Consider the following 18242-nt stretch of genomic DNA (forward strand, 5'->3'; position numbering starts at 1 on the left):
GATCTGGAAATCCCTTTTTGAGTGTCTCCAGTTCCTAATCATGATTTTAATCTGCTAAATGTGTGTATTAATGCTGTTAGATCAGTGAGAAGTTGTGTGGAGCCGAACACCCTTAGGTACATTTTGGGGTTTGTTTGATACTTTGGATCATGAGGTTATTGGGTTTGGCTCCTACAGAATGATTTCTGATTTCCTACTTTGAGTGTGGCAATAGCATAGAACAAGGTAGTAGGATGTAGTGTCTTATTTCAGAAGTGAGGAATGAGGTCCCAGAGTAATTTATTAAAATCTATATAGTTTGTCGGTCTTTTCAGTGCCATTTTCGGTCTGGCTTGTCAGGGCTGTGCTCTGTTTAACCTATTGTTACTAATTATTCAAAATGTCGATGGAGTAGCTATCTCAGCTCTGAAGAGTCTTTCTCTCTCACCTCGTTCTCTTAACTGTTTAGTCTCTCATTCTACCTTCTATGAATTGCTTCAGCTTGAAGGTATGAAGGGCAATTTTACTTCCGAAAGGTACACTCAACTATCTCATTGTTCTTCACATTTAATTTCTTATGTTTTCTATACAATCGGTAACAAAAGCAATCCTTTTGGCTATTACCTCCCTATGTTGGTATAAGCTGTAGCTCTGACTGTTAAAATCCCTAGAGTATTCTGTGCATAGGTATGTAACTAAATAATCAGCTGGTGAAGAATGTACACCGGGCTGGCACTATATGGGTTATGATATGTGCTCCTTTATTATTTTATCCTCCACTTGGTACCTTCCTCCTACCCCGCCCTCTTCTTCCCCGATTGGAACGTTCTTTGTCCCTGAAGGCTGCCTTAGAATGTTGACAGTTGGGCAGTCTGAACGTAAAGAGAAAAATGTAATGTAATGTCCTGTTACCCTGGTGGCGCAGTGGAGGCCGTGAATAAAATAAGAGTTTATCCAGCTACTGCATCTGGTATTCTTTATAACACTGGCGACGACTGGTCTGTGTGAGGGAGCAGCTCGGCTATCCTTCCCACTTGTGTCATCCACCAGCCAAACATTGTGGCCCGCAAGGTTAAGGTACTGTTTATGATCTTGGCAAGCCCTCAGTGATCTCAGAGGCTTTATTTCATCTTCATCAACATTTTAAAATAAGCGGATCTAACAGCAGCGCTTTTGTCTACATTTAAGAAGTGCTGATAAGAGCGGCTTATGTCGGGGTCCTTGCCTTAATGGAATTCAACTGCCTTTCTCTCACGTCCGTTACATGCGGCAGATTTATGGGTATTGTGATTCATTCTGCCAAGTAGCGTTTCCCTCTAAAGTGATTCCGTCTGGACCGTGGGAACAATTCGCTTGAATCCTACATTGGAGGAAATGACTGTATTTGAGACGTCGCTTTCATTATCTTCCCAACGATAGTCCTTTATGAAGCACATAGGCATTGCCACTCATGTGCTGATGTATTCTGGACTACGCAGCTGATCCTTGCCGTTTTTAGTCATCTGAGGAGGGTGCACCAGCGCGTTACACGCGCTAGAGGGGCTGATCTCTCAATTTCAGTCAGCTGAAGAAAGTGCGCTAGCGCGTTACACGCGCTAGAGGGCATTGCACTCTTGATTATTTTAACTACCTACGCGCTGACCGGCACAGCCATTCCTTCACGATTCAGCCTGCCTAGGTATCTCTGCAACTGCTTCTTGGTCATCGTAACGTCAGCTGGGGAGACTGGTGCGCAATCACGCTACATACGCTAGAGGGCAGTGTATCTTTGTTTCTGAAGTCATCTCTTCACTCAGCTGTTCCTTTGTATACAACTTTTCAGAGATTTCAGCTATTTCCTCAGTCATCTTAAAGCCTGAAGATTTTTTTTATTGTCATCATATCGCGCTGACAGGCGCAGCCTGTCTGATCAAAGTCAGCTTTGGCAATGGTGCGAAATACATCTCTTTAGGTAATCTACTTCAGGAGAATATATAGTGCCAGACTTCAGGAGATTATATGGTGCCTTCTCCATTTGCGCTGATAGGCACAGCTTCAAGGTGCCTGCTTTCTTTGCACTGTTCTGCACAGTTGTAAACCCTGTGGAGTAATCTTCTAGAGGTTAAAGGGGGCCTTCTTCCATTTCGCTGGTAGGCACAGCTACTAAGTGCCTGCTTCCTTTGCGCTGATGCGCACAGCTATCTATGTTCCAACCAGCACATGGTGTTGATATTACAAGGTGTAATAACTGTTACTCTAAATGCCGTCCACTCCATTGTGATTTTCCTTGTCTGTTCTAATGTTTAATAGTGATTATAGAGCTTTATTTAAGGGGTGATTGCGCTGTCCACACCATTTTATGTGGTAACTCATTATTGCTTTCTAATTCCTGACATTTTGTGATATATGCCTTCAGAGGTAAATTTTCTACCTTACTAGTGTTAACTACCCTGTGAGAATTATTGTTGAAGGCTCCGTGCATTTGGTTACACCACCAATATGGCTGCATCAAATATGTTTCAACCTACACCTTTTTTAAATGATTGTGGGGAACCCAACCTGCTGTGGAAAGAATGGGTGAGAGTGTTTGAATCCTATCTTATTGCTATTGGGGGAGAGAAATTCAGTGTGTTCAGAAGGCAACTTGTCCTCCTCCACAACCTAGGCAACCAGGGTAGGAAAATATTTGACACATTACCAGAACCAGATTTGGAGGAGGCGTCTAATGTTTATGAAGTGTTGTTAATTAAACTGGGAATACATTTTGGTGATAAGGTTAACATTGTGCTAGAACGCCACAAGTTTTTTTGGTAGAGTCCAGGGAAAGAATGAAAGTATTGCTAGCTATGTGGCGGTGTTGAGGGGTCTAAGTATTCTCTGCCAATTTGGGGAACTCAATGATTCCCTCATAAGAGATCAAATCGTAAGATGCACTAGTAATAGCAGAATTCAAGAGAAGTTGCTCCAAAAGCAACCTTACCTACATGAAGCTATCGAAATAGCCAAGTCTATTGAACATACAGCAAAGTGCATGAAAGAGATAAGACCTAAATCCATTCAGGGGGAACAAACCAATGCAGAAAGCAACTTGGTGTCAGAATTGAGGAAACCTCAGATGAGGTAGAAGTATTAAAAATCAAAGGGGAGAAATTCCCCAAGGCGGACAAATCCAAAGCTACTATAACCAACAAACTCAAGTGCTACCGTTGTGGCAGCAATAACCATCTAGCGAATAATCCTACGTGTTCTGCAATTTCAGCAATGTGTAAAAAATGTAATAGAAAAGGTCATTTGGCTAGGGTTTGCCATAGTCCTTGTTCAAGGTATGCTTCCACTTCTAGTTCTCAAGAGAATAAATTACAATCCATTAATAAAATTGCATTCCAAATAAGAGAGTCTGAAGTATTCCATCACATAGATTATCCCCAATGTGAGGTCAGTATTGAGGGCAAGATGGTCAAAATGTACGCTGATTCTTGTTCGCCATTTACTTTGATGAATATCTCGGATTTTAAGAATAGTAATGTGTGTGATGAAAAGGATTTGTTGGGGGTGGATATCAATCAACCTATTCCAGTCAAGGGTATGATGAACTCTCACATCACCTTTAAAGACCGTTCCATCCTAGGCAAGGTATATATTGTGGAGGAAGGCTCAAACCTACTGGGGTGGCAGCACCAGAAAGAACTGGGCATAATACTGAATCCTAACGGCCTTGAGCAAGTTTTTTCCATGGACTCACCTAGTTCCAGAGACAATTGGGTTAAAAAATTTCCTGAGGTATTTTCGTCAGAGTTGGGTCTCCTTAAAAAAAATTCCAGCACAAGATTAAACTCAAGGCCAATGCAAAACCTATCACCCACAAGACTAGGCCCATACCACATTTAATGAATGAACCTCTGAAGAAAGAGCTGGACAGACTGCAAAAAGCTAGGAGTGATCCGACCTGTTGACTGCACTGCATGGGTTTCTCCGGTGGTTATAGCTAAGAAGGCCGATTACTGGATAAGGTTATGCATTGACCTCAGAAATCTCAATGACAACATTATAGTGGAAAGGTTTCCCTGAAGCATTAAGCACCATGGGTGAGGCGTATTGCTTTAGTGTTCTGGACTTATCAAGCGCCTACCACCAGGTGGAACTCCATCCAGAGTCAAGAGAACTTACGACTTTTCCACTCCTTTAGGTTCCTTCATGTTCCTGCGTATGCCGTTTGGTCTGGTATCCGCGGCTGCGGTATTTCAAAAGATCATGAAACACATCTTGGAAGGAATTCCTCATACGACATGCTTCCAAGATGACATTTTAATATATGGTGCCACTAGTGAGGAACATGATGCACATCTCACATCAGTTCTAGGAAAGTTCGAAGAAGCAGGGCTCACTCTCAATGAAAAGAAGTGCAGAATTGGAGTGGGGTCAGTAGATTACTTGGGGCACTCAATATCCAAATAGGGTTTCTGACCTAAGCTCAGCCTTTTGGAGGCCATCGAGAAAGCTCAAGCTCCCACAAATAAGCAAGCATTACTTTCTTTCCTTGGGTTGGCTGAATACATGGCAAAGTTTGCTAAAAACCTTGCGGACATTGCTGGAGATCCCAGAGATCTCACCAATAGTCATTCCCAATTCAAGCGGTTAGAAATGCACCAGAGTGCTTTTGAGGCCTTTAATTCAGCTATCCTTAATGCCCCATATCTGTGTAACTATGATCCTTCAAGGAAAAAGATTCTTACTACGGACGCCAGTAATAAAGGTTTATGCGCTACCCTGTCACAAGTCATCGCAGGCAGAGAAAGAATAGTTGCTTTCGCCTCTCGGACCCTGAGCAGTGCAGAAAAAAACTATTCAGTAGTAGAAAAAGAAGCACTTGCCTGTTTCTGGGCCGGGAGACATTTTAAATTTTACCTATGGGGCATTAAATTCACCATTCGCACGGATCACAAACCTTTGATGTACGTGTTCAGTTCAAAGGGGGCTACAGTTGTACACCCAGGATTGCCAAATGGGTGTTAGGATTGGAAAGTTTAATCTTCAAAGTTGAGTTTGTGGCTGGAGAACACAATAAAGCAGCAGACTTTCTTTCAAGAGCACCATTAGACAAGGTGGAGTAATTTGAAGTTCAAGAATTTCCTATTTTGCAAGTCCATTCAACTACCATTAGCAAGGAGGAATGGGCTGAAGGTATGAACAATGATCACACCATCATCAAGTTGAAGGAACTAACTATGAATGGATGGCTTGAGTATAGCAAGGATGTTGATGAAGGGTTGAGCAAATTCTGGGAAGTGAAACATGAAATTAGCATTAATGAGGATTTGCTCTGGAGAAAGGACAAAATAATACCCCCAAAGATCTTAATAGATAAACTCATTGATCTAGTCCACGAAGGACACTTGGGAAGAAGCCTTACAAAGAATAGACTAAGGGAGTACTACTGGTTTCCAGGCATAGATTCCTGGGTGGAGAGCAAGGTGAAGAACTGCCACGCTTACGCAAACAGTGACAAATCCAAACCTATTCAGAAGTCTCCATTATCGCCAGGGTCTATCCCAAGTAAACCATGGGACAAACTGGCTTTGGATATTATAGGCCCAATCAACAGGTCAGGTATGGGCAAGCGATTTATCTTCCCTTTAACTGACTTCCATTCACACTGGGTGGTAACTAAACTGGTCAATGTAATCACTACTGAATCTTTAATCGAATTCTTGAGCAACACGTTCTCCAATGAAGGTATTCCCTCCGCATTGGTTACGGACAATGGAGTACAGCTCACATCATCTGCTATGTCTGAATTTTTGGAGAAGCTCAATATTACACATCTCAAAACAGCATTGTACTGCCCGCGGGCAAATGGCATGATCGAGAGAGTGAATAGAATGATTAAAGAAAACATCCAGTTAGCGTGTACCAATAATGTTCCTATAGAAATGTCATTTAGGGAGTTGCTATGGGCATTTCACACTACTCCCAACGCAGTACTGGCATATCTCCTTTCTGTTCTCTCAGAAGAAGGAAACCGAGTACCAAATTCTTCCCTTCCTGGATGGGAGGTGGAGAGTTTTCTTCTCATTCGTTTGAAGAGGTTAGAGACAAGGTAGAATCTCATCAAACCAAATATAAAGAACGATATGATGCGAAATATGGATGCAAGACACAAAATTGGGCAGTAGGAGAGTTGGTGGTGGTAAAGAGGCTGAATATCACAGGCAACTATGAGTGCAAATATTTAAAGCCAAACATTTTTTTAGAGGTAAAGAATAACACTGTGACCTTAGAGAATGGACAAAGCTGGAGCATGGACCGGTTGGCAAGATACCATGAACCAGGGGCCTCTGCACAGGGGAACTCTCTGGGAACCACCGACCAAAGAGTGCACACCAAGAGGGTTACCAGTAAACCTAACTGGCACAAGGACTACAGTATGTATTAACTTCGTTAGTATACCGGTATATTCTGACTTCCATTGCTTTGTTAGGAGGGAAGATGTTATAATCCCTAGGGTATTCTGTGCATAGTGTATGTAACTAAATAATCAGCTGGTGAAGAATGTACACGGGGCTGGCACTATACGGGTTATAATATGTGCTCCTTTATTATTTTATCCTCCACTTGGTACCTTCCTCCTACCCCTCCCTCTTCTTCCCCGTTTGGAACGTTCTTTGTCCCTGAAGGCTGCCTTAGAATGTTGTCAGTTGGGCAGTCTGAACGTGAAGAGAGAAATGTAATGTAATGTCCTGTTAATGTAATGTCCTGTTACCCTGGTGGCGCAGTGGAGGCCGTGAATAAAATAAGAGTTTATCCAGCTACTGCATCTGGTATTCTTTATAACACTGACTTTATTTGTGCTTCCAGCACATGCAAACCGCATTTGTGAAGGCCTGCGTTTTCACGCTGTAGGATGTGATACACTGACCTCGTGCCTTTGTCAATGCTTCCTTTGTTTGGTTTATTATGCGGTTCTTAGTACCTGCATATTTTCGGGCTGTGGTGCTAAAAACATAACCTAGCTAAATAAAAACACATTTGTGTGAATGTTATCTATATGTCTCCGACTTTTTTTATGCCACCCCTGAAAGGGTTTGATTGCGTAGCAGGTTAAGTGCTAGTTCATTTTTTCGTTGGTAAAGCACTGCTCACTCAGAGAATGTATACATTTTTGCTGTGTCTCAATCAGCCTCTGTGACCTTGTGTGCGGGATTCTGAGTTCCTTTGGATGAGATCATTGTAGTAGGTGACAAATGAAACTTTAGTGGTGTTACTTATCCACTGTAGCATTTCCAAACACAGTGAATTTATGCAAATTAGGCTTTTAAGGTCTACAGCGCTAGTGTGATAGATTGTGAACTTTAAGTGTCCCAGAAGCTGATTACAAAAGATCTTTTTATCTAAATTGCAGCGTTTTGCTTACTTGATGGATGCGCGCGGGGCTGTTCTACTGCATTATGCATGCTTTATTACTTATTTGATGCAGCCACTAACATGCTGCATTTATCAAGTGAAGAATCGTGTTTCACTGGGAGCAGCCTCTCTCCACAGACCACCAAATGGTAAAATCCAGCCGGCGTTCCATGGCGTCCATGAACTGTGTAAATTCGGGAAACTCACCTGAAATATATGTCACTAGTTATTAGCGCTTTAAGTGGGGCGTGTCCCACCGGGTCTCAGACCCGGCAGTAATTAACCTGGTCCCTGCCAGGCGCTATATTGATGTCCGTTACAGGGAAAGCTCCCAGCGATATCACCTATGTCTAAAAAAATCATGAATGTCCTCCATTTCAGTGGTTTTTCTTAAGTTTCATTGTCAAGCTTTACTTAATTCCCTTAGATTTCTTGCCGTTTAGCAGAATGTTGCTTTTCTGCGTGTTTTTTTTCATGTTGCACAAGTCTTGTATTGTATGTACTGTGAGCAAGGTCCTCCATGGGTGTCTGGGAGTTCACAGTGGGCCATAATAAAGGTGCTCAAGAGACCTGCTCATGCTATTCTTGGACCCTCTGCAGAGTTCACAGGCAGTGGAGACGTGCCATTTTTAAGTGTGAGTATATGAGAAAGTTTGTAAAGGAGTTACAAAGCCGTTGAAAGTTTGACAGGGCAAAGGTAAAAGAAAATTAGTACTTACAGGTAAATGTGTACGGGATTGCTGAAGGGAAGGAGGTGCAAAGAAGTATGTGACGAAGGAGTGAATGAAGAGGGTGCGGTTCTAAATTATGCAGATAGAAGAATTCAGAAAGATGTGGGGAAACCTCCAACTTCACAGAACGCTGTGTGAAGGAGACAACTGGATTGATTATGACACTCTGAAGACAACTACCCTTTCCACAGACCTCAGCAATGTTTAATTCAGTTTTTATTTTCAAAATGTAAACATTTCTTTTCACATTTTTCACAACAATATCGTTTTTTCTCATGTATTCTCTACTGCTAACAAGCATTGGCAAAGCCAGTAGGTCTGGCTTGTTTTAGGTAAATGTGTTGGTTGTTGTGTGACATGTCTGAGTGCAGTAACACAACGCTCCCAGAGATGCTGTCACATTCTAGTCCGGTGGCATGCCGTGTGAAGCACAGGATTTAAATGTACATTTTAAGCCACTTTCTTAATTGCATTAGCCACCCTTGGGTTAACTGGCCACGGCCCTTTCAGAGACCTGCCCACGTATTTCATTCCGCTTAAAGCCCTTCTGGAAAATATTTAATTTTAAGTCGGGTCCTCCTCAAATATTGGGTAACTACATATACAAGCCCCATGTCCGGTGTGACTTCTTCAGCCGTCCTGACTTTTTTCTCAACATTTGCATTCTTCAATCAATGGTTCTGTTTTTTTTTTTTTTTTTTTTTTTTTTAAATATAAGGGTAGGTTTAGAATTGGCTGCATGCATGGTACTTTTACATGAAGCTCCTCTCAATGGAACGCTGCCATTTACCAACTATGAAATGATTAATGGTATTTATTTTCATTTTCTGTTTACACTGTTGAGCGTGCTCTCATTTTCTGATTGTCACCTCCAGGCACAGTTTCCTCTTGGACCTTCGACCACATAGCATATTTTGGTGGGGATGGGGTGGTCAGCTGCGGCCCAGTGGGCAGTAGGCCCCAGCCTTCGGATAAACACCTGCTGCTGTCAAGTAGGTGTTACGTTAATGGCACATTGGGGCGTCCTACTTCTCCCCTCTCCCGCCTCTCCAGGCCAGAAGAGTCCCGTTAAGTATTCAGAAGACCAGTACTCCTAGGTGAGAGCTGATCACAGCTTTTCGTGGCTAAGATTTAGACCCCATCTGCTTAGTTATGGCACTTTTTTATTGACGTTATTGCGCAGTGAATTTCTAACCTGTAACAAATTTTGCTTAAGATGTTTTTACATCATCTTGTTTTCGAAAAATAAGATTAGTTGTTGCTGTGAATGTGTTACACATGTAGACAACTGATGCCAAAATCTGAAAAATAGCATCTTCTTGCCGCATATTGGGCTATTTTCCGTTCATTCTACAGAGTGACAACTTTTCACCCCTTTAGGGCGAGAAAGACTTCCTGTATAACACTAAATCCTGAAAATGTTTCAGCACGCTCAGGCTGCTTGCAGAGATACGCATCTAATATACAAGGAATGAGCTTGAATCCTGGCAGTGCTGACTCAGCCTTTCATCCCTTTGAGGTCGATAAAGGAGTACCTTTGAGGTCGATAAGGGAGTACCTTTGAATTAGGTAGTTAATTATATCATTTTTTATTAAACCCGTAGTAGAATGTTCATTTTGCAATGCACACTATGTAAATGTCTATAAGTGTTAGGAAAATGCCCAATCATGATTGTAGGAACTGTTTCTTCTTAAAAAGTAGTACGTAAAAAAAGGAAATATTCAAAGATATTATTTTTTATTTTTTTATAAAATAACATTTCTGAAAAATGTTTTTCCTAGAGTAAACATGAATTAATTGGCAGTTGTGACGAGGAGAGAACAAAATATGTGGCTGTGCATAGTTCAGTCACAATTTTTTTTAAGCTGGTTTGCATTATGCTGTGTTATCTTTGCCCATATTTTTTTGCTCTTTTTTCAAACCCTTAATATAGCACTGTGGCACGCATTTTCTAGATCTGGGCTTCTTTATCCTGTTGTTCTGGAACTTCCATTGATCACATATGTGCGTCAACAAGCGCTATATAAACACAAGCCTTTTTCCTCCTCTATCCTTCAGCTATCAATCCAAATAACTGACTAACCTATCCACCACTTAAAATGTACTTGCATGTTTCACTATACTAATTCATCACTAATCCTCTATGGGTCCCGGAGTATTGTGCTACTCGCCGAAAAAGCGCTTCGACGCCTCGTCAGGGGTAGTAAGTGCTATATAAATGCAATTACAATGCAATACAATTACAGGATGCTGTATAGCAGACTTTTATAAAATATGATGTGTTTTAGACGTATCACCTTCAACACTTGTTCTTTCTCTTGCGGAGTAATCTATTTACTGTAATTTCTTACTTTAAAACCCTGTGGGGCTACTTTCCTGTGATCCATGCATTGCATTTACTTTTGGTGTCAGCTTTTTACCTGACTTTTGCTCACTGTGCGAACATTTAATTGGGCAGTAACAGAAGTCTTTGCTCGTGGGATTTTGCTGTCTTTGCGAGCCCTAATATCTCTTTGTATCTTTGCCTTTTCAGAATGGACTGCTGAACGATGAATTATTTTGGGGATCCGTGATACAGCGCTGCCACACCTCTCACTGTGTTAATCTCGGCTGGTGATCTGAATGGGCCTTTTAACTTCCCGACAGATGCTTCAGTACACACATGCTGAATTGTTTTCGTTCCCCGGATCGCTTCTCTGGAACGCAGGCCCATAGTGCCCCAAGCCCCGTCTGGCAAGGAGGAGAGCTCCTGGATAGCCGCATCCGGGGACTTAGCCCTTCTGCCAATAACGTCCCCCGTGCTGGTGCTGGGTTGACCCCGCACCATGGAGCACAACATGGATTACTGGTTAGCACAGATACAGCAGAAGGACGTTGGCAAGCGCCTTCAAGTGGGCCAGGAAATGATCGACTACATCTCGGACAAGCAGAAGTCATCTGACCTGGAGCACGACCAGACGGCTCTGGACAAGATGGTGGACGGCCTGGCCACCTCTTGGGTGAATTCCAGCAATTACAAGGTGAGATTTGGTTTTCAACAGGTTGACTTGTAGGCAGGTAACTTAAATATGTGCTTAGAAGATATTTCAAAGTATTGGCGGGGCTACAATGAGTGCTTTATTGGGAGAGGGGTGACGTGTTTGAAGTGATTAAGCGCTATTACAGGTGATTGGGCAAAAGTCTTAACCCCTTAAGTGTGTCAAAACCAATGACACAAGGTTCCTGTGGAAGAGATGCTTCACAGGTTTTTAATAAGGTCTCATGATGACTGCGCATCTAAACTTGAATATCAAGCGATATTAAGAATCATGTTCTACTTTTATACACGTTTCTTGCACCAAGGTCTAACGAGATAAAATAGGTTGTACAATGATCTCAAAGACAGGACTGGTTTAATTAAAGACAGACTGGTTCATTTTTCAGAAGTAACCAGGCAGAGCCTGGTAAACTTTACATGCTGAAGGAGTGGGTCAGTCTGTTGACTCCTCACAGCTCTTAAGCACCACAGAAGGGAAGGGATGTAGAAATTAGCCATCGTAATGATGCATAATGATCTCAGAAGTGGGAACTTTGAGTTATCTTGCTGGGATTCGAATCGGCATCCTGAGGTTTCATGTATATGTGCTCTGTCAGTTCCGCTTTAGAGTTAAGAGATGATACTTCACAGCATTAGAAGCACTAGAGCAATTTTTCAGTTTGCACATTAATTGATGATAAAGGCATTACAGATTCTAATTAGGAAGCAGTGAGATTCTCTTCCTGGTCCATGTTGAAGAATGTCATAGAGAAGCAACCTTCAGTTCCTTCTGGATTATGTCTATTATTGTGAATGCAGCAATGTATGGCTATTTCACAAGAGATATCTTTCAAAATACAGTATTCCCCAAAAGCGATGACTATGATAAAGTCACACCTATGCGCCCGTTGCTTGTCATTAGTGCATTCTCTGTTTTTCTTGTAGTGCAGGTTTGGTTTTAGTGAGCTGTGTTTGAAAACCAAGTCCTGCCATTAATTTATACCAATTTGCCACTATGAACCACTATAGGGTGGTAGTGTGGGAGTGCTCAGTACACAAAAACGCCCAGAGGATTATTCTCTAGCACAAAGACATCCGGGCAGTTGACCTAGAAGGCAAGGTCCTATCTTAAGATCATACATTAAAGAGCAGAAATCGGCTAGCTATGTAGTTGTCAAAAACAGAGTAGTACTTGATTGTGTTCATTGGGCAGTGGAAGCAAAAGTACATTTGGGAGATGTGGTTTAACATTGTGGTTGCGTAGGGCAGGTTTGTACACTCCCTTTGAGCTACATTGAAAATGACGAGCAGGTTTTTGTTTTGGGTGTGGGTTTTGTAAAGAAACCGATTGGTAGGAGAGATGATGTAAAAGAAGAGCAAGCTGTTATCCGAAGAAGTTTGAACAGTCCAAATTGAAGACTGAATGGCGGCTCCTTGGGTGGAATGCCATTTGTTTGAGTTGGTTGAAGGTGATTGAGTGCAAGTTTAGAAGGATTAAATTGTTGATGGACAGACCATATGTTATGCAATTGGAGCATTGTGAAATTAATGGGAATGGGTTTAACGATATAGAAGGTCTGAAACGGGCATTGGTGCTTCTAATGCAGTTGCGCACAGAAGTAAGGAATTTACCTGAGTTCATGTTAGATAGAAATTATGTGGGTATTAGTGACATTCAGGGATTTTGTGTGGGAGACCGATTGTGTTGTCTTGCGTGAGCTAGCTTGTTCATGTGCATTACTATGTTAAATGTGTCCATCTCTCTCCAGTGAAAAGTGTTAAGTGGCCCACAGTTATTTTCGCGTTCATTACATAAATAATATATTTGCAGAGTGTACTATACCATTTAATGCCGTTGTTGAGTGTGGAGAGAAGTCCTCCTTCAAAAGAGGTGAATCTTTGAGTGGGGCTTGATGTCCTTCCCCTTATAAAAACAGTAATGAAGAGCATATTTCAGTCAGCAATTCTGCATGTATGGCTTTTGCCATACTGCTTTTTTCACGTGCAGTAAATACAAACTGGTGTATTTAACCTTAGCGAAAGAATATGAAGTTAATTTCATTCTATGAGACAGAATCAAAGAAATTGGAATTGAATACGGACCCCAGTTTTCTTTTGTAAATGGTTCCAGAATGGAGCATTTGAGAAAATAATAGTTTTTTCCAAGTTAGTAAAGCTGTGCTGTTTTAATAATATGGTATTTTTCCTTTTTATTGAAGTAATAAATGAGTGATAGTGCTGTCATTAGTACACTTGTAACAAATAACAGATGCCATTTGGCCCCATTTACTGTCACTGGCAAGGCATAAACTTCTATATTGGCAAGTCTAGTAAATACAAATAAAACTGGCCATGCTTGTAGGGGATGTCTGCTCTTCCGTCAGATCTCAGAATAAACGTCAACCGTGCAGATGATTGGCCCACGCCATCAGTAATCTTGCATGTTAAGAACAATAGTTTGGTCTGTCTTGAACAGATGCATATTTTTAAGCGGAGTTTCAGAACGCTTTGTGTGGGAGTGTTTCTGTTATCAGTGGCATGCATCCTAATAAGAACATTTCCATTTCAGCTTTAGCCTGCACACAAGCCCTATTCACAGATCAAAATACAACAAGCAATGGCAAAGCAAGTAGATCTGGTGCTGGCAGCCAGCCAATTGACTTTGTCAGTTCTTGTTTTGTTTTGTATGGTTTCTGCAACACATTATTGGAGAAGCAGCTGGGATCTCTTCAATCTTCAAAAAACGAAATTGATTAAATGCAAAAATATTGTTTTGGTCTCAAAAAGCTTCTGTTGCCATAAATGTCCAGGGCACTTAGGGCTGTGTGTTTGGATGTGCTCCCTGTGAAAGGGCAGCATGCCTTCACTCATAGTGAAAATAGCCAGGTCCTCAAGTGGGCTAACGAATTCCCCCAAGCTCAATGCTGTAGTGGCTGGAAGAAAAATTTAAATGACACAAGAAGTGGTCTAAATGAAAGCTCCTATTAGTACATATATTATATTTATGATTTTAGCAATATCACATGGTCCTGACAAAATCCAGACCTAAAAATGTACGTTAACTGCAAGTGATATGGCTGAGGCCGCCCACGTAGGGGGCATGAAGGGCCGGTGTATTAACAGCCGCCTGGGCTCCGAAAGAGCTGGTTTTGGGTGCCGTAGCGTGCCAGGTAAATGGGAGGCCTTGCGCTGCTTTTCCTCCAGGTCACGAGAAGAGCAGGAGAAAGGGCGCTAAAGAAGACAGGCGCGAAAACCATGGGCCATTCAGGGCCCGATAGGTTTTGAACCCCCCTATGAGGGGACAGAAACACCTAGCAGGCTGGGTGAAGAGGGGGGGGGGGCAAAAAGAGGTTATAAATGCTGCTGCCTATATTTTTCACTCAATACAAGGAGCAAGGGCAGCGCGCTACATGGCCTAAATTTGCTTTGCAAGAGAGGTTTTTCTTTATGGTGTTTTTTCTGTGAAATATTTTTTCTTTGTCTTTTCTGATGGTATCCAAAATAGCCGTTCTTTGATTTTAGTCTTCTAAAACAGGAAAGCACCTTTCTTTGCTTAAGGTTGGAAGCCAGCGTTCTTCGTGCTCTGTTCTCACCGTACTTATGTCTGAGACTTCTGGTTTTGAATATTTTCGTTTTTAAATATTTCAGTCTATATTTTTCCAAATATTTTCACTCCTCTTGTCTGTATTTTTCAGTGTGTTCTTCAAAAGTATGAAGCCACAACTTGTATTTTTTCATATATATGTATTTTGTCTTTTAAGAGCTGCATTTAAGTTTAAACAACATCCATATCAACTGTGACTGAAATGCTAGTCTTCAGTAGCCAGTGAAATGAATTAAATGATGGTCTCAAAGTGGCCAGTTACAGGAGAGAACATCAGTATTCACAATATTATTGTCATATAACCCCAAGGATAACTATGCACACAGTCAGTTTAAAATACTAAGATCCCCATTGCTCCAGCAAAAGAGCATCCCAGTTTGTAAACTACACCTTTAACGCTCTCGAGACACTATATAGAGATGGGGTATGAGACTCACTGGATGTCTTCAACTACATACTATGCCTCAAAACACCCAAATTCAGAAAACAATCATTGACAAAGCCAAACCGTCTTGCTTTGGCAAGCTTGCTTTAATTAATAACGTTTTGCCAAACGTTTGCCCTGGACATAAAAAATCTAAACATATTGAAATGCAAAAATGCCACTTTCTAAAGGTATACAAAAAAGTGATGAATGGGATCCTTGAATTTACGTCAACTACTGGTAATTACTCTGGGTCTGGGTCGCATCTCATTCCATTGTTATTTTGCACACCATCCCTTCCCACCCCAGTTCAGGCTGGACTGTTTCCTTGATACCAGCATATCGTTCTTTATATTGTTTGTTTTTTCCTCTAAATACATCTTTTTTTCACTTTATTTTCGACTTTTGTAAGCAAGGAACACTAAGCACATGTTTAATTCATTTAATGTATGATGTTAAACTGTGTTGAAAAAACTATTAAGATTTAATAAAATCAATAAATTACTAAGAGACTAGTACTGTCTTTTTTATAGTCCTATTGGGACCAAACGTGATCCATTGAAAAAATATTTCTAATTGTAACCAATTTTCTTGTTACCCTAACTTGCAAAATGTCTAGAAAGGTTTATTAACAAATGACTCCTAGCCTTTCTTAAGGAAAACCACATTCTGGGCTCCTCTAAATCGGTTTTCGAGAGCTCCACTGCACTTAAAGTGCACTGCTGGCTGTGGTCAACAATATCGGGCTCTCCCTAGATGTGGGTACCCTAAATCATGCTGGTGCTGTTGGATTTCTCTGCAGCATTTGACACAGTCTCCCATGTCATTCTAATCCACTGGCTTCATGAGGCTGGGCTGTATGGAAAGACACAGGGACTTCCTTGCTAATCGAATGCAAGAAGTCTGCTTGGATCCCTTCAAGTCACAACTGATGTAAATTAACAAGGGAGTGCCACAGGGTTCGAGCCTGAGCCAAACTCTCTTTAACATCTATGTAGCGTCACTTGCCCAGATCATGAGAGCCTGCGGAGTGCAGATCGTGTCGTATGCAGACAATACTCAACTCTGTATTTCCTTTAGCCTGACCCAGACAAGGTGAAAAGCAAATTTTCAAATTGCATGAGATAAGTCACTGCTTGGATAAGTAACAGCTTTCCCCATTCAAACAGCAACAAGACAGAGATCATGATATTTGGCACAGCGACAGAGCTATGATCAGCCGATTGGTGACCGCAGAACTTGGCCTTGCCCCTTCACATAAGCAGGTAGTGAAAAGTCTTGGAATGAAGTTAGATCAATCGCTTTCCATGAAAGACTAAGTTAACATCATTTGTGGCACTGGCTTTGCTGCCATGAGGCTCCTCAAAAAAGCCCCCCCATGACTTCATGACACCCCCAGGAAAACTCTTGTCCAAGCTCTCATTACCAGTTGCCTGGACCATGGGAATGCTCTGCTGACATCAGTAAAGGACACGTTGCTGTCCAAGTTGCAGGTAGTCGAGAACACTGCCGCTCTGCTAATCCACAATCTTCCTTCACGCTCGCCCTCCTTCCTGATTCTCCGGAAGCTTCACTGGTTGCCGGTTAGAAAGCATGTCACTTATAAACTGTTGTCTGACACACAAAACACTCCATAAGACCCGTCCAGCTTAGTTGTCTACTTGTCTAAAACCTTACCTGCTTCCTAGATGTCCAAGTTCCATGGATAAGGCTCTTCTGGTTATCCCATGCATACGTACCTCAAGACAGGGGGGCAGATCCTTCTCCTACACAACCCCCTATTACTGGAATTAACTTCCACTTAGTCTCCTCTCCTGCTCAGACTTTACTTCCTTTAAGAAAGGGCTGAAGACGTATTGCCTTAGAATACTCTCCCCACTCCTAGTAGAGCAGCGCCAAGATACTCCTCTGGGAGTGATTTGTGCACTATATCAAATGTATTAAATAAATAAATAATGGTAACGAGCATTTAAATAAATCCCTAGTGAACCATTCTTTTGAACAATATAGGTGGGCACTGCAGAATCGCAGCAACAGTGTATACGCTGAGGACTGGCATCCCCTTACCCGTGACTGGATCCCAGTGCCTTCTGGATTTTCTCCAGTTGAATGCCTACAAATATAGAAAAGAAAATATGCTGATTCCACTTTTATTTGTGGGTTTTAACGATAAACAAGAAAATTGAAAGCCTTATTTATATTTGGACTTGATATTACGCTTCATGATGCTTGGACAGGCACTTTTTTCTCTTTTCAAAGGTTAATTCATTCACCTAGTTCTTGATAGTTTTGTGTTTGCCATTTATTCTACTCCAATGCTTATAATGGGTTTAGATGTTTTTTGTATTTTTATATGGCCAAAGTATGCTCTAGTTAGACTTTGTAGATACCCCCATATGATCACATCGTTTTATGCCACAATTTCCATTGTCTGTTATATTGAATTTGTAAAATTCAGGATTCCTTCCAGTGGTATCTAATTGTTCCATGATAACTCAACCATCTTTTGTAATTCGAATATAATTCACTTAAAACAATATTACTCTATGAATTGTTAGGGTATTAATGACAATGTAATCCTAATGAAATCTTTTTTACTGGTGAGAAGATGGAATGTTGGGTATCAGAGGGTTTGAATGCTCTCTTAAGTGTTTGTGTATGTGCATGAGCAAGTCCAGCATTGATGATGATTATGGTGAGGTACTGCATTGAAGCAAAATCTCTAAAAATATGAGGCAGTCCTAGAAGTTGCATCCAGGACTCCACAAGAAATACAATTATTCTGTAGAGGAAACCGAAGCATTAGCCTGTTGTTTTGGCGTGAAGTATTTTAGTATGTGCGTATGAGTACTACATAATTAAAGGGAAAAGGAGGGCAATTCCGCAATTAGTTTAGTGGATGCATAAACTGTAGAACTCGACCTTCCACGTAGTGTATGCACGGTGTATTTTTAGCTATACAATCGACTGTACGTTAAGATTACCTGTCTAGGAATACGAGACGGTCGGATGATCATGGTGAGCAATGTGTGGTACCACTTGTATTGTACGTTTTAATAAGGTTAGGTAAACCCCAGAAGAGTGGTTAAAAGTTATGATTATAGATG

The 18242-nt window shown here is 41.4% G+C and overlaps 1 protein-coding gene across 2 annotated transcripts in view; it reads left to right on the forward strand.

The window, feature by feature from the left end:
* The window catches only part of CLASP1 (cytoplasmic linker associated protein 1), a 1635412-nt gene that overhangs the window by 102294 nt on the left and 1514876 nt on the right, over positions 1-18242 (forward strand). For both annotated transcript variants that reach the window (XM_086957100.1, XM_086957101.1), the window contains exon 2: positions 10625-11111. In XM_086957100.1, coding sequence (XP_086813226.1) covers positions 10917-11111 — 195 coding nt within the window. In that variant the 5' untranslated portion in view covers positions 10625-10916. The remainder of the gene's footprint in view (positions 1-10624; positions 11112-18242) is intronic.

This window comes from Lissotriton vulgaris, chromosome 2_1 (assembly GCF_964263255.1).
Source record: "Lissotriton vulgaris chromosome 2_1, aLisVul1.2, whole genome shotgun sequence".
NCBI classification, from domain to species: Eukaryota; Metazoa; Chordata; class Amphibia; order Caudata; family Salamandridae; genus Lissotriton; species Lissotriton vulgaris.